The sequence below is a fragment of the Panthera uncia genome, unplaced genomic scaffold (assembly GCF_023721935.1).
Source record: "Panthera uncia isolate 11264 unplaced genomic scaffold, Puncia_PCG_1.0 HiC_scaffold_679, whole genome shotgun sequence".
NCBI classification, from domain to species: domain Eukaryota; kingdom Metazoa; phylum Chordata; class Mammalia; order Carnivora; family Felidae; genus Panthera; species Panthera uncia.
This window is the reverse complement of record NW_026059846.1, coordinates 2,175-17,687: the sequence shown is the minus strand read 5'-3', so window position 1 is coordinate 17,687 and position 15,513 is coordinate 2,175. Positions and strand designations below refer to the sequence as shown.

The following is a 15,513-nucleotide window of genomic DNA, read 5'->3' as shown; positions in this document are numbered from 1 at the left end:
CGAGGGTGAGGGACCTCCTGCCTTCCTCCACACCCTTTCCAGCTGGGTTTGTCCTGGGCGGGAGATGAGGGGCAACTTGAGCCTAGGGTTTGAGCGAGTTCCAGCGCGGACAGGTGCCCCACGGGGAGGAAGGCCCACCCAGCAGGCCAACACATGGAGACGGCCGGCTCTCGGTGGCCAAGGGACGGGAAGTCACGTGCCCATCCATGGTCGAACTGGTCCCCCAGGGTGTGGGAGAAAGGAGGGGCGGGGAGTTAACCCTTCGGCTCAGGAGCCGGTGGGGGGGAGGGAGAAATCTTGGAACGGGGGTCACGGGGGACCCGCGGCAACGTTTGGTCTGTGATATTTCTCACTGACTCCCGCGAGAAGCTGATCTATCTCCAGGCGCAGGGCGCCTTCCGCCGGCGCCGTGGCTTAGCTGGTTAAAGCGCCTGTCTAGTAAACAGGAGATCCTGGGTTCGAATCCCAGCGGTGCCTGGGTCCGCAGAAAGCGGTATATTATTGCTCCGAGGGCAACGCGTCTCTCCAATCTTCCGAAGGGTCTTTCTGTGGCGCCTTTCCAAAGATTCTTATTCTTACCAAGCCGTTTCCACCTTGAGCTTCCGCTCCCGCGCACTTTTACCGTGAATCGGAAGGCCCCACTTCGCTTTCAGGAGCCAGGGTGGCGCGGGCATCCCATGCGTTCAAGGGCACGGCGCCCTGGGCTTGGGTTCGGGTTCTGCCTCATTTTGTTGGGGCCGTCCTGAGACTCGGGGCAGGGAGCGAGAACGCGAGAACCGCCCCTTCCGCAGGCCTCCGGCGGCTGGCGAAGAGGTGAGGCCCGCACTGCCGCGGGGAGGCGCACGCGCACAGACGTCTCGAGGCGGAGAGGCGGGGCCGGCGGGAGGCGGGCCCGTTGATAGGCAGCTATAGTGGCGCAGGCCCCAAGCCGCACGCGGCTGTGATGGCCGAGTGGTTAAGGCGTTGGACTCGAAATCCAATGGGGTCTCCCCGCGCAGGTTCGAATCCTGCTCACAGCGTGCGTACTTTTGGGAGTGGCTATCCTTGCCTTCGGAGGAGAAAGGCCTTTGTTTTTCTAGCGCCTCCTTCCCCGGGAAGGATCCGGCCTTTATTCTTCGGGATTCAGCCACCCGCGACCAGCCCGCGAGCGCCCCCTCGCGGGCCTTACGCTCTGGCGACCGTGTCCCTGAACCGCGTCTCCGAGTTCCTCCCCGTCACCGAGCCCAGCACGCTGCCCAGTGCTATACCGCCGGCGTATTCCGCTTCCCTGACCCACGCCCCTGCCCGTCTCCTCCGAGATTGTTTGTCTCCCTCCTCTCAACCCCACTCCACGAGGCCCTTCATCTACCCCTCCACGTCTCTGTTCCCCTCTCCCGCAAAGCATGTTACCATACACCCACTCTCCCCCATGCCGTCTTCCCATTCTCTCTGGAACCCCCTCTAATCAAGTGCCTCCCCCCACCCCATTCCTCCAAGATGCTCCTGTTAAGTTTACCAAGTGACCGTCGCATTGCTAAACCCATTGATCGCTATTTGGCACCAGCTCACACGGATGCTTACTCTCCCCCTTAGAAACGCTCTCTTCACTGCCTTCTAGGACACCCTGACTCTTCTGATACTCCTTCTACATCATGAACAGCTCCTATACAGACTCCTTTGGTGGGTCAACACCTTCGGGATCCTTGAATGTCGGAGTGTTCCCACTGGCTCCCTTTTCCAACCTCTTCTCTATCTGTACTCACTCTTATAAATATCAACGAATAACACATTAGTACATCCAAGAATGTTCATCTCCGGCTCCAGAACTCTTCCCCGAATTCCAGATGCATATATATTATTACCCACTTACCGTTTCCACTTGGATATCTACTAGGGAATCACAAATAAATTGGCCAAACAAATTCTTGGCCTCCCCAAAATGAACGTCACCTGCACTTTCTAGTTCAGTAATGGAAAATTCCATTTCTTCAGTTGGTCGGAGTAAAAGCCGTAGGATCACCCCCGATTCTCTCTCTTTGTCACACACCCACTCCACATCAAATCAGCCAAGATTTCTTATTAAAACGGGTTTAAAAAAACGTGACTGCTTGTCAAAACATCACCACTACACCCTGGTCCGAGCCCCCACATCTTGCATCCAGATTGTTACAACAGCCCCTAAATTATTTCCTTGCTCCTTCTCTTCTTCCTCTGAACACATTGGGCTTAGTGATCCTTTTAAAACATACATCAGATTCTGTCCTTCCTCTCTTTGAAGCCTTCCAATGGGATATCAAAATGAATTCATGGCTTTTAATGTGTGTAGATACAGAAAGAAATGTGTGCGCATACACCACATATAGATATACATGTATCTCCTAGCTTGCTCCACTGAGAGAGCCTAGAAGGAAAGATAAAGTACCAACAAGCACACCAAGTGCCCAGATCTTGGTTACTAAATACCGCGTTCCGCTCAAATGAACCAGGGCTCCTAGGAAAAAAGGCTGGTTCCAGGTTAGGGAATTATAAGACGATCTTGGAACATCCTGTTGCACAGGAAAGGAAAGAAATGCTCAAAGAATCTCGGGTATCTATTTTAAAAAGAGACCCAACGGCTCAGGGTTACAGTTAAAGGAGGTCCCATTGGCTAAATCTGGGACAATCTGAGCGTTAAAATATGATTGTGGTGGACCCTGATTCACTGAATCAGGTGAGACTCCAAAGTCCATAACAGGAAAAAGAAATAAAATGGGAAGGAAGGGGATAGCTCTTTTTATATTTTATAGTCAACTGCCCAACTAATAAACCTAGAAACGGTGCTGGAGTTAGAAGTCATCAATGGATACTGGAGTAGTGGTTGAACTTTGATGGGCTGTATGTAGCGAAGAGTCTCAAAGTGTCTTCCCACAAAGTACATATTAATTACTATTCGGGGTGGGTGGGGGGTTAATAACTTTACAGTGGACAGATGTGGCCAATGCCATCCAACTGAGTGATCAAAGTCAGCCCCTCGGTATTGAGACAAATTGACGCGTGTCTTCTGACGTGATTCAGAAGGACACGCCGTCGCTTCTGGGATGTTCCTGCCCCAAATACATAATCTGAACAACTTGATTCTAACCGTGAAGAGCCATCGGACAAACTAAACGGAAGGACCAGCTCCAAAATCACGCTGGTCTCTTCAAAACTGTGAAGATTTAACGATAGATTCTTCTAGATTAAATGAGACCGCAGAGACGCAGTAACTAAATGCAACCATGCGATCCTGGACTGCATCTTGGATCAGGACAAAAAAAAGCTATTAAGGACATCACTGGAACACTTGAGGACATTTGAATATGGACTGGGGATTAAATAATGGTATTATATTAACTTTAATTTCCTGATACTGATAACTGCACTGTTATGTTACGAATGTCCTTGTTCTTGGGAAAGACACACCCAGTAACTGGGGGCAAGAGGGCCTAATGTCTCCAGTGTACTTCCAAATGGTTCAGAAAGCAAATATTTTCTTTTTCTTTTCTTTTTTTTAAGTCTATTTGTTTAAAGAGAGGGACAGCAGGAGTGGAGGAGGGGCAGAAAGAGAGAGGGAGAGAAAGGATCCCAAGCAGGCTCCACGTTGCTAGCCACGGAGCCCCACCCGGGGCTCGATCTCGGGGACCATGAGATCATGACCTGAGCCAAAACCAGGAGCTGGACCCTCAACCGACTGAGCCACCGAAGCAACCCCGGAAAGTGAGTATTTTCTATCCATGCTGTCTTTGGAGAGAAATGACGAAGCAAATGGGACAAACGGAAACAATGGGCTTTTGTGGAGGTTTGACATTATATAGCAATTAAAAATGCTAGAAATAGAACAAAACAAAAAAGCAGGGGGGCGGGCAGGAAGAAGCCCTCCAAAGCCTTCTCATCTCTTTAGGAGTGGGAGAGTCCTGCCCCAGTCCTTCCCGGGAAACCGGGAAACGGCCTAGAAGGTCGTAGCCGATCAGTGCCCCCGCCCCGTTTCTCTCTCTGATCTCAACTCCCGCACTACCGTCACCGGCCAGAGGCTGCCCTCTGCTCCTTGGACCAGTTAGGCGTGTTTTCCCTCAAAGCTTTCCTGCCGGCTGGTCTCTGCCTGGAGCGCCCTTCCCAGAGGCGTCCTCTCACCTCTTAAATTTCACCTTCTCAATGAGTCTTTCTCTGAAAGTACAATTTCCACTCTCTACCCCCTTGCTTCACTTTTCTCCACCGCACTTACCACCGTTGGACACAACGGTTTTACACAATGTTCATCGGCCCGGTTCCCCTACAAGAACGGTTGGCCCCGTAAGGGAACAAAAGGATGAGCCTGTCTCGTTTTGGATTACTTGGGGTCTTCTGTCCTGATTCTTCCTTTGGCCCAGGGGCCTGGTCCTCCTACTTCCCAACCCCCAACCCCCCAAACCCCCCCCCCCAGGACCCAACCCTCCAGGAACTCCCCCTACCCAGGACCCAGGGGGGGTCCCAGGAAGCCAGCCTCCCCTTTGAAGAACAAAGAGGGAGGAGCTGAGTCTTGGAGCCCTGGCCTGGGGAGACGTCTCAGCGGGGGAGGGGAAGCCCGGACACTTCACCAGCTGCGCTGTCTCAGTTCCCGGCCCGCCTCCCTAGGGGCCCAGCGCGTGTGGGACACGAGCTCCCCTCCCCCAAGCCCAGATGAGGCCCGCTGTTGAGAGGGAGGCCAGGAAGAGGCTGGAGGCCCAGATACCCAGACGCACACCAGGTGCAAGGACACGCACCCAGGCCCACGGGGGCGCACGTACCCACCCCACCCCCCCACCCCCGAAACACTGGGCATCCGCCTGGAGGGTGACCTCCCCGCCACACGATCCTTATCGGCACAGGAGCAACGGCCGGAGAAAATCAGAAAATCGGGCAGCCCCATGCCAACTGGGCTCCAGTTTGGGGAGCCTAAAGATTCCCACGGTTTGGAGAGAGGCCTTTAAGGAAAAGAATACAAAGGTGGGTACACAAGTCATTATTTAGAGCGAAACGAGATCACGACAACTTACAAGTTGAAAACGCTGGCAGAGGTCACGAAGTCCAGAAACCCTGCTTTCTATGTGTGTTCCCGACCTGCTGGCCCATCCCTATCATACCTCCACAGACCAGCTGCTGGTTCCTTTTCAAATTTTGCTTCTCGCCTACCATCCACGTGCTTAGAGTGATGAAAGCCACTGGACACATTCCCATCGCACGTGTCTCGTGGCTTTGGGCCTTCATGGCACGAAGCCCCGTGACGGACACAGGTGATGATGGCAGCTTCCCGGAAACCCTTCCGACCCCCCCGGGGTAGCCAGGCTGACTGATCCCCTACCTGGATCCCCAAACTGGCCGCAGCCACTCCAACGTGCCAGAGGCAGGCAGAGTGGGAAGAGACAGAGAGGTCTTTACCATTTACAGTTAAAACGTCTCACTTTTCGCAGGTGTCCCAGAAGCATACGGCCCGGTGAATGCATCGCTAGGGCCCTTCCAGGAGCCTGTGGGGGGAAGCGAGGGGGCTTCTGAAGCATGCACTTAATTCTCCTCGTGGTGAAATTGGCCTCTGAACTTGAGACTTTTGATCCCACCTCTCCAATGGACTCTCCACCTGCCTAGAAATCCTACTATTCTGGCCCCCGAGGTTTGGCCGCCTCTCCAAAATGACCCCGTCACACCCTCTTTCTCCTCAAACCGCCTGAGCCCTCTCCCTTCCAGCAGCGAGCCTGACTCGTGTTTCTCGGAAGAAAGGAGAGGAACCAGGAGAACCCGTGTCACCCTTCCTGCACCCCAACTGACACACGCCCTTAGTTTCCCCCCATCTCCCTGTGGGTGAGGAGTCTCCCCTACCACCCGAGGCTGAGTTTCCTACCTGGTCCTGGAGTCTCCCAGCCCCCCCAGCCCCTGCCCTCCTGCACCCCTCCACCTCCCAAGAGCAGCCCGGGGCACCTGTGCCCCTACGGGCCACACCGCGTTCCGCTCACCATTCACAGCAGAACTGGATGGAGAGGTCTGCTTGATGCAAGGCCGCGGTCTGCGTGCCTTCAGCCCCATTCTTCCATCAACCCACCCCCACCCGAGCTGACCCAGGGGCCTGGGATTGTGTACAGTCAACCCCCCTCCCTCTAGGTCACCTGTGACATCCAAGATGCTAAGCTGATGCTTACTTCGCTCTCTTCTCCTTATTTGACCTCCCGGCAGATTAGCTAGGGCCGGGGTTCCCTTCTTCATACGCCCACTGCTCCTCCTTTCCCAAATTCTGTCCCAGGGACACTGGCCCCCTTCTCGTCGCTACCAACCCCCTAGGCGCTTTGCCAATTCTTCCTCCTCAGCCTGGATTGCAATTGTTGGGGTGCCCCAGGGCTCCTTGCTCCAGCCCCTCTCAAAGCCGCCTCTCTCCCCGGGACTCCCCCATATTTACCTTCCATCTCTGACCCCCAACTTTCTACATCCCTGGCCTACCTGTGATTTCCGCTCGGATGCCTAAGGGGATCTCAACCGACCAAACTTTCCCCACGGCCCCACTGCCCTGGTGCCTCTCATCTCCATAAAAGGCACCACCAACCAACCGCCCAGTGACTGAAGCCCAAACCCCAGAGGGAGCCCATTCACGTGTCTCGCCCCGGCCACCACCTCACGCAAGCCGCCATCACATCACGTCAGGCCTAGGAGGCCGCTCCTGCAACCCAAATGTCGTCCCTGCTCCCAATTTCACACGGCAGCCGAAGCGGTCATTTTAAAACAGAAGTCTGCGAACATGGCTTTCCTGATGAAAACCCTCCCTCGCCTCCCATGGACCTCAAGAATAAAATCCAAAGTCATTTCCGAGCTTGCAAAGCCCTGTGTGGTGCGCCATGCCTGCCTCCCCATTTTTACCTCTGATGTACTCCAAATCCTCCCGCCCAGGAACCCTGGCCCTCTTTCTCTAGGGCCCACCCGCAAATTCCATTCCTGCCTCAGAGCCTTTGCACCTGCTGTTTCCTTTCGCCTGTTTCTTCCTTGGCCTTAAATACCATCTTTTCCTCCAGTTGGTTTCTGACCACCCAGAGGAAAGCAGCACTTTACTCTCAAGCCATTGCCATGTCCGGTTGTCCCCCCGCTCCCCTCCCCCCCATGACCATCTGATGTTTTCTTTTCTAAGCTCCCCTCCCCGCAAGATGTAGGGCTTCGGGAGAGCCCTAACCATACTTGGCACACAGAGGCACTCCATAAATATCGACTGAATGAGTAACAGAGAGGCTGTGCACACAGATGTACAGATGCCCAGATTGTCGCACAGTTTCCTTCTGGGAGTCGCTATCGCGCCTGAGTAGAGAAGAGAGCATCCCTGGTCACTGACACAACCCAGAGACACGAGACCCGCAGCCGAAACAGGTTGAGAGAGACAGGAGGCAGAAACCAGAGGCGGAGACACAGACGCAGGGCGAGCTCCAGACAGAGACCCAGACTCCGCGAACCAGGGACCGGGGCCCGCGGGAGCCCGGGTAGCGGCGCGGAGGGAGGCCAGCGGGCAGCAGCGCGGCAGGCCGGGGCCCAGGGTCGCCCCCGCCCTCTCCCGCCTCCCCTCCGCTCACAAGTGGCCGCCGGCAGCTGGCGGGGGACACCCGGCCGCCCGCCGGCCCGACGCGTGCGGGATCAAAGCGGCCGGGAAGGGGCGGGGCGGGAGGTGGCGGGGTTGGGGCTGGGAGGGACGGAGGTGTGAGCGAGCTTCCCAGGGGCTGGCAGGAGCGTGGGAGCGCAGAGTGCCGGGAGGCGACAGAGACCCGGAGAGACGAGAGAGATGAGAGACCCGGGCGCGCCGGAGAGACCCGGAGCTAGAGACGCACGGAGACAGCTGGAGACCGAGAGAGGGCGCACGGCCGTCGCTAAGACAGCTGGCAGGAACGCGAGAGATGCGAGATAGAGACGCCGGGGCGGCCGCGGGGGCGCAGAAAGACCGCGATAACAGGAAGACCGGGACCCACGGACTTAGAAAAAGCAAGCGCAGTTCAGGGAGGACAGAAAATGGAGAGGGCGAGGAAGAGAAATGGCCGGAAGGGCCCGGGACTTAGGGCGCGTAGGGCGGGAAGGCCTCGCCCCTCCCCCGCGGAGGGTGGGAGGACCCCCGGGGCAGGGATCCGAGCGGCGTGTCCTTTCTCAGGGTGACGCCTGCGGAGATGCGGGGCCGGGGGCGGAGGGAGGGGTGTGGAAGGCCGCAGGACTCGCGGGCTGGGAGGACGGCAGTGGGAGGACTTTCGGCCTCCGGATCTCCATCCAGAGCGTCAAGCTCTACCTTATGGTGAAAAAGATGAGTTAAACAGACAAACTTCTCAGGCAGATTTCTTCCCCATTTGGGGCCGACGGGAGGGGGGAAAAAAAAAAAGTCAACTTGTGCATTGGCCGGGAATCGAACCCGGGCCTCCCGCGTGGCAGGCGAGAATTCTACCACTGAACCACCAATGCAAGCGACAACCAGCACTTGGTGGCCCTACCTGAACTTGTAAGAGGTTGAGGCCACGGCGGTCCGGGAGAAGGTGTGGGCCAGGGGCTCAGCGAAGGAGCGGCCCGAATAGCTGACGTGGGTGGAGCGCCAGGCCATCCTTCCTCCCGCCCGGATCCGGCCGCCGGGCCATAAAGTGGCCCCATATGGCCGGGGGGCGGCCCCACACCCGGGTGCGAACAGCCCGGGGCCCCGAGCCTCGCGTGCAGGTGAGAAAAACTCCGCCCGAGCGCAGGTTCCCAAGGAGGGGGGCGACGGGGGCTGCCGGGAGCCACACATCTGCGCTCCCATTTGGCCCAGGTAGGGGGGAGGTGGGATGTGCTGGCGGCCCTGACCCCAAATGGGAGCACTCTCCCCAAGGTCTGTGTCTCTCCGGGCTCGGGCTTTGGCAGGGCAGGCTGCGGGGCGGGGAGGGGGGTGGGGAGAAAGAAAGAAAGCAGGGGGTTGTTGGGGGGGGGGGGGAAACCCAACAACACAACGTGTGGAGAGGCCCTGGGACGGCTCGGAAGGCCTCATCCGCCTCTGACTGCGCAGCTTATCTTCCAACCGGTCTGCAGTCTTGTCTTTCCGTGTCCTTGTCCGGGGCCGTCTGGTTGTCCCGTTAAATCTCTGATTTCTTTCTTCTCAGACACTTTATCCCGAAGCCTCCGACTGTTCACGCATCATTCTGCAGAGGGTCATGTTCTTGGTTTGAGGTGAGTATTGATCCCTTTTTGTATCTCTTTCTGGTCCCTAAAAAAAAAAAAACAAAACAAAACCTGTCGGCTCCCTGGTCCCCTGTCCTCACGGGGGTCCCCAGGGGAGCAAGCAGCACGAGCACTCCTTGTGTCCCGTGTCCTGGCAGACACAGGCCTGGATCTCCTATAATTAGTTTTGAGTCAAATACTTCTAAGTGGATAGGTCTCTCCACCTCCTACTCCAAGCCTTGCTTCCTTTTTTTCTTCGAGGGTCCCCTTCCTCCCAAGTCCAGCCATCCGCCTGTATGACCCTTTCCCCAGCTCCTACTTCTCTCTGCCTTTGTAATTGCTGCTTGGTAACACATCCTCTTTTCCACTGGATCCGCTGGGTCTCTAGTACGTATCTCAGTATGGATCCCCTAAGCCTAGACCGGTGCGCGCAATGTGGGGGGGGGGGGGAAATAGGATTAAGATTCGCTTAGATCGAGCTGCGCGTCTCTTTTGCCTCCAGGCAGAGCCCCAGTTGAATTGGACAGAGCCACCCAGCGGGAGGCGAATTTGGGGTGAAGGTGTATAAGATCTAGTCTGGAGGGTTGAGGGGTGCCAACTTGTATTTCAGGGTCGGTGGGGGAACAGTGAGCTCCCAAGAAAGCCTCGTTTGGTGGTGGAGGAGGGGAACTCTGAACTTCATTCCAGAGTCCTGTCCCCAGAGCTCTTCAACTCCCTCTCCCCCTAATAACCTCTCCCTTCAGCGGAGTCCCGCCTCATTATACAGCCTTAGGGTCCTTAAATCAGCCAATGCTGCCTTGGCCCCTCATTTCCCACACTCCTAGGTCAGTTTCATTTCTTCCCCGCCCCCCTTGCGCTCCTCCCCTTTCCGGGAGCCTTGTGCTCCTGGCCTAGCGGAGGGGGATCCGGGGGCCGAAGGGGGCGGGCCCGGCTCCAACCCCCACCCCACCCAATTCAGGAGCTGCGGGATATAAGGTGCAAGGCCGGCTTGGCCTCGGTCCACACCAGGGTCCGGAGGAGCGATGGTCACTCGGGATCGAGCGGAGAATAGGGACGGCCCCAAGGTGAGAGGTGAGGGGAGGGAGCAGAGGTCCCTGGTCCGGCCAGGGGACCGCGTCCCTGAGACGCTGGGTGAGGAAAGAGGCTGGAGACGCAGGGTTGGAAAGGGGAGAGGTGTGCGTGCGGGGGACCCAAGGAACCAGGAGCTGGGAAGGAAGCGGCGAAGATGAGGATGGGGATGGGGTCAGAGCAGGGGCTGCGTGGGCGGCAGTACTGGTGTTGGGTTTGGGTAATGGCATTTGGCACCTTGCGGCTTGCAAGGTGTGGGAGGGGGCCGGAATTCGAGTGGAATAGATAAGGGGGGCTCAAGCTAAGGGAGGTGGGTGGAAACAAAAAGCGGGGAGGATAGGCACTTGCTCCGCGCGTGAGGCGCGAGCCAGAGCTGACCCAGTGCAGCCTTATAGAGAAGGCCGGGAAGGCATTGGCCCCAGAGGCCTGACCTCGGGAGGAAGATTTTAGAACCAGTGGAGAAAGATGACTGCACAGACGGGCTAGCGGGAGAAGAGGCGCGGTCGCCCCGAGTATCTCCCTTTTTACATTCAGGGCCGCCGACTCAGAGGCCGGCACCTTGCGGCCACGTGTCCACGTGTCTGGGTGCAAAGAGCCCCCCCCCCCCACCAAAGTTCTCCACTGAGACAGAGACACTGCAGGAGACGGAGACGTAGAGAGGAAAGAGGAGGAGGAGAGACACAGACAGGGGAGGAGGGTGGACAAGACAGAGAGGAGAATGCAGAAGACCCGGGAGAGAGAGGAGGCGAGCTTACAGAAATTGACCCTAGGGGCTTTGGGAGGGGGAGCGGAGAGGGACCCGATGGGCCTGGCCCTAGGCACTCGCTGGGGTCTTGGGGAAGGGGCGGGCGCGGGACCGACCCGGCGGCGGGACCCAAACGCCGGCGCGGCCGCGCTGAGTCTCGGTCCGGTCGGCCAGCTCTCCCTTTCCTGCCGGTCGCAGATGCTGAAGCCGCTTGTGGAGAAGCGGCGCCGGGACCGCATCAACCGCAGCCTGGAAGAACTGAGGCTCCTGCTGTTGGAGCAGACCCGGGACCAGGTCAGTCCTTCCGCCGTCCCCAGACCCCCAGGCATCCGGTCTTCGCGTCCCAGGGCTTCCTACTGGGGTGGGGACACGTGCTGCACTGGCAACCCTGGCCCCAAGGCATCCCGACCCGAGCCCCGCCTTTGGAGTCCCATCCCAGACCCCCTCTCGCTCTCAGGACGTGCTCTTCATGGCCACCCCTGGGGTCTGTAAGTTTCACACCCGGCTCTGTAAATTTCACTCCCAGGGTGGGTCAGTCTTCCACCTCTGGGGTCTGTAAATGCTCCCTCCTCTTTTCCCGCACCCGCTCCAACAGCCTGCAGGGTGGTTAATTTCAGTCCCTGGGGTTTGCTGTTTACAATCCGCTCCTCAACTCTGGGTGGGCTTCACCCCCTCGGGTTGGACGCTCCAGGTTCGAGGTTTCCCAGGGCCGTTCCTCGTCATCTCCACTCCGCATTCGGTCGGTCGCGCGCTCCGTGAGCAGCGCGCAAACGCGATCGGGGGCACCCCCAGCTCCCGCATTCCCCCCCCTCCCTTCTTCCCCCTGCCACTTCCCCCTCTCTCCCCACCCCTTTCTGTCTTTGCGCCCTCCCCCTCCCGTCTGTAGAACCTCCGCAACCCGAAGCTGGAGAAAGCAGAGATACTGGAGTTCGCCGTGGGCTACTTGAGGGAGCGAAGCCGGGTGGAGCCCCCGGGTACAGCGCGGGGGGGGTGGGGCAGCGGAGGGCGGGAGGGGGGATTCACGGAGGCCCGGGGCCGGGGTAGCTGGGGCGGACCCTGCGATGGACGGTGGGCTTGGGGAGTGGTAGGCTCTGCTCCGAGGCGAGGTTAATAACACCCGCGCGTGTCTGTCTCTGTGTCTCCCTCATTTTCTCCCTCTGTCCGTCCTTCTGGGTCTCTGTCTCTGTGCGTCTGTCGGGCTTCGGTTATCTCTGCGCCCCGCCCCTTCCCTCGCCCTGGCTGGGTCCCTGCCCTGCCCGCCCGTCCTCCCGCCGGCCGCGGCTCCAGGGGTTCCCCGGTCCCCAGCCCAGGACGCCGAGGCGCTCGCCAGCTGCTACCTGTCCGGCTTCCGCGAGTGCCTGCTCCGTCTGGCGGCCTTCGCGCACGACGCCAGCCCGGCCGCCCGCGCCCAGCTCTTCTCCGCGCTGCACGTCTACCTGCGCCCCAAGCCGCCCCGACTGGAGCCGGTAGATCCGAGGCCCCAGGCGCCGCGCCCACCGCTGGACCCCGCCGCCCCGGTGCCCGGCCCCGCGCTGCACCAGCGCCCCCCCAGTGCACCAGGGCCCCCTTAGCCCGCGCTGCGCCTGGTCCCCGTCCCCCTGCTCCCCCCCGCGCCGGGGATCCCGGCGCGCCGGCGCCCCTCACCGGACTGCTGCCGCCGCCGCCGCCGCCGCACAGACAAGACGGGGCGCCCAAGGCCCCGCCGCCCCCGCCGCCCGCCTTCTGGAGACCTTGGCCCTGAGCTTTGCGGGGGGGTGGGGGTGGGGGCTGGGGGTGAGGTAGAGACTCCAGCCCGAGGGCAGCAGAGGGACCCGGGCGTCGGGGCGAGCAGGTGTTGGGGAGGGCGGCGGGGCGCGCGGGCGCAGCGCGCGGGTGAGATGTGGTCTATATTAGAGTATCTATATAAATATATATTTCCCCGGTTTCTGTCCCTTTTCCCTGCCCCCCTTTGCGACTAGGATTGTACCCTCTCTGCCCCCGGCCCAGACCCAGCCCCTTCCCGAGTCCTTAGTGCATGGAATAAAGTGGTTATTCAATCCCCGTGTGTCCCCGAGCCAGGGGCCTGCCTTTATCTCGGCGTCCACGCCCACTTCTGTCTCCCTTTCCTTCTGTTTCCCGCCCCTCCCCCCAGTCTTGCTCTCCATGGCCCAAGCCCCGGGGCAGACAGGTAAGTAAAGAAGAGAGCAGAGCGGAGACTGAGGTTGGAGCTTGAAACCAGGTGGAAAACACTGAAATAGGGTAGGGGGAGAAGGGGATGGGAGCCTTTAAGAAAAAGTCGGAGAGAGAGGGGAGGGGGGGGAAAAAAAAAAAAAACAAAACCTGAAATAAAAATCGACTCTGGTGGGATTCGAACCCACAACCTTTGAATCGCTCTTTCGTCACTAGAAGTCCAATGCGCTATCCATTGCGCCACAGAGCCACCTGGCGGGCGGCGGCGTCTGACGGCTTACGGGTACTAGCATGGGGGGGGGGGGGGGGGGGGGGGGCGGGGAGGGAGAGGGGTGTGAGGGCTTTGGGCGGGGCATGCCAGGAGCGCCCGGTTGCGACCTCGCAGGCCTGCCTGGGAGAAGTAGCGGGACAAAAGCACGTGAGCCAGGTGGGAGTGCGGACGCGCACGGGTGGAAGAAACGGGGACAGAGAGCAACCGAATGTGAGCGAGCACAGAGCTGCGGCTGCCCGCTTGGGGGATGCTCCCGGCCCAGGCGCGCCCCACTCCCAGATGCGGCCCCATCCAGGAAAATAAACTTGTGTCGTTGTAAAACATCGGTGTGTCTCTTGTTTCCTCCGGCCGGGCCGTTTCGCCGTCCACTGCTTCTCGGTCCGCGATCTCCCAAGAGGGCCGGCCGGCCGATCTAGTGCAACCATCCCGAGCCCGGGGTCTCCTTCTAGTCTCTTAGGAGGACTACAGGGAGGACTGTCTTCCACGCAGGTAGCGTGGCCGAGCGGTCTAAGGCGCTGGATTTAGGCTCCAGTCTCTTCGGAGGCGTGGGTTCGAATCCCACCGCTGCCAAGATGGAGTTTTTCTGGTGGCCTGTGTACCCCCATGTAGAAGTCCTGACCGCCCCCCGCCGCCCCGGTGGGACGCCCCCCTTGTTTTTACGAGGACTCCTTGCAGCCAAGCCACCACCGCCTTCCACTCTCTGGTGTTCCAGACAGCCTCGGGTTGTGTCAGCCAAGACCTGATGGGACCTGCGGAAGCAACCTCAAGTTCCTCATAGCTGATCTGTGCCCAAACGTGTCCTCAAATACCAGTGGCTCCCAAGACTAGCGCAACTTGCTATACATTTAAGCGACGGCTGTATGTTCTGATGGTGTGCTGGAGGCTCCAACTACCTGGTCTGTTTTTAAAAACAAAGGACAGCATCCTCGCTGGCTTTTCAGACCCTCTCAGGTGACGAATGACGCCCCTGCCCCAAGCTCATAAATATAACAGCACTCCGGTGGTACAAAACCTAAGGTTCCACCGAGATTTGAACTCGGATCGCTGGATTCAGAGTCCAGAGTGCTAACCATTACACCATGGAACCCACTCATGATGGGTCTTCTTTGAGAGGGTACATATTACTGATTTTCTCATTTTGCGTGTCTGCCATTCACAGAAAACGGAAACACAAATACCTGCTGGAGGCGGTGGACCCCCGCCTTGGAGCACCTGACCTGTGAATGGAGACGTGCTGTGAAGGAAAAAATACACACCGTAGTTACAAGACATAGTACGTACTGAAAAGAACATTGTTAAAATTTCATTAGCAATTTTAAAATATCGAGTACGTGTTAAAATGATAAGATTTCATTGGGTTAAATAAAATGTGTTGTTAAAATTAATTTCGCCTGGTTCTTTTTACTTTCCAATGTGGCTGACCGGAAAACTTAAATTCACATAAAACATGTCTGCTTTCCCTCCACTGTCTGTCTATCGTTCGTTCCACTTTCTGAAAAGTAAAATCCCGACGGGGTTACTATCATTTCATTTTTAAAGTCATGTCACAGCATTTTCGTTGCCCTTTTTTTTCCTTGGTTTTCTTTTAAAGGAATACAGAGATGAGTCGTATTCAAAAAGAGCTGTAGGTTCGTAGGGGGGAAGGAAAAGAAAAAAAAAGCGAGACGCCCGAACAGGGACTTGAACCCTGGACCCTCAGATTAAAAGTCTGATGCTCTACCGACTGAGCTATCCGGGCTCTTCCCGGAGAGCTGCTCTGCTACTCATAAGAGCTGTGTGTCTACGGAAGTCCAGGCTCCCAGGGGCGGTAGGTAGTTGCACGCACGTGCGCAGCGGCTCTGGCGCCCACCGGGAGGGAGCAGAAGGGGCCCCGCGGCTGCTGCCAGCGCTTTTCCGTCCTTCGTCTGGCACAGCACCGGCCGGTGTCTGGCCGCTGCGGGGGAAGGGCCGCGGAGGCGGGGCCGCTGCAGTACCGGCTCTGGCCGCGCGGGGCCGCTGCCGGCCGCGGGCCTCCCAGGCGGATCGCTCTCCCAGCAGGCGGGGTGACCCAGATGCCGCCGCCCTGACTGCCCCGGGCGGGCCCGGAGCGGAACGGATGCCACAGGGGACCTCCCGACGC

The 15,513-nt window shown here is 58.5% G+C and overlaps 1 protein-coding gene and 7 non-coding genes across 8 annotated transcripts; 4 read left to right on the top strand and 4 right to left on the bottom strand.

Annotated features, from left to right (window-relative positions):
• Positions 1–403: 403 nt before the first annotated feature.
• TRNAT-AGU (transfer RNA threonine (anticodon AGU)) lies at positions 404–477 on the top strand. Its single transcript has one exon. It is a non-coding gene; the product is annotated as a tRNA-Thr (tRNA).
• A 460-nt stretch (positions 478–937) lies between these two features.
• On the top strand, positions 938–1,019 carry TRNAS-CGA (transfer RNA serine (anticodon CGA)). The gene has a single exon. It is a non-coding gene; the product is annotated as a tRNA-Ser (tRNA).
• A 7,328-nt stretch (positions 1,020–8,347) lies between these two features.
• TRNAG-GCC (transfer RNA glycine (anticodon GCC)) lies at positions 8,348–8,418 on the bottom strand. Its single transcript has one exon. It is a non-coding gene; the product is annotated as a tRNA-Gly (tRNA).
• A 1,745-nt stretch (positions 8,419–10,163) lies between these two features.
• Positions 10,164–12,695, top strand: LOC125918321 (transcription factor HES-7-like). Its single transcript, XM_049624338.1, is given in 6 exon segments — positions 10,164–10,205; positions 11,153–11,248; positions 11,841–11,928; positions 12,227–12,498; positions 12,500–12,559; positions 12,561–12,695. Coding segments are annotated over 6 exon segments (693 nt in total).
• A 591-nt stretch (positions 12,696–13,286) lies between these two features.
• Positions 13,287–13,373, bottom strand: TRNAR-UCU (transfer RNA arginine (anticodon UCU)). The gene is given in 2 exon segments: positions 13,287–13,322; positions 13,337–13,373. It is a non-coding gene; the product is annotated as a tRNA-Arg (tRNA).
• A 509-nt stretch (positions 13,374–13,882) lies between these two features.
• On the top strand, positions 13,883–13,964 carry TRNAL-UAG (transfer RNA leucine (anticodon UAG)). The gene has a single exon. It is a non-coding gene; the product is annotated as a tRNA-Leu (tRNA).
• A 445-nt stretch (positions 13,965–14,409) lies between these two features.
• TRNAQ-CUG (transfer RNA glutamine (anticodon CUG)) lies at positions 14,410–14,481 on the bottom strand. Its single transcript has one exon. It is a non-coding gene; the product is annotated as a tRNA-Gln (tRNA).
• A 578-nt stretch (positions 14,482–15,059) lies between these two features.
• Positions 15,060–15,132, bottom strand: TRNAK-UUU (transfer RNA lysine (anticodon UUU)). The gene has a single exon. It is a non-coding gene; the product is annotated as a tRNA-Lys (tRNA).
• Between the last annotated feature and the right edge of the window lie 381 nt (positions 15,133–15,513).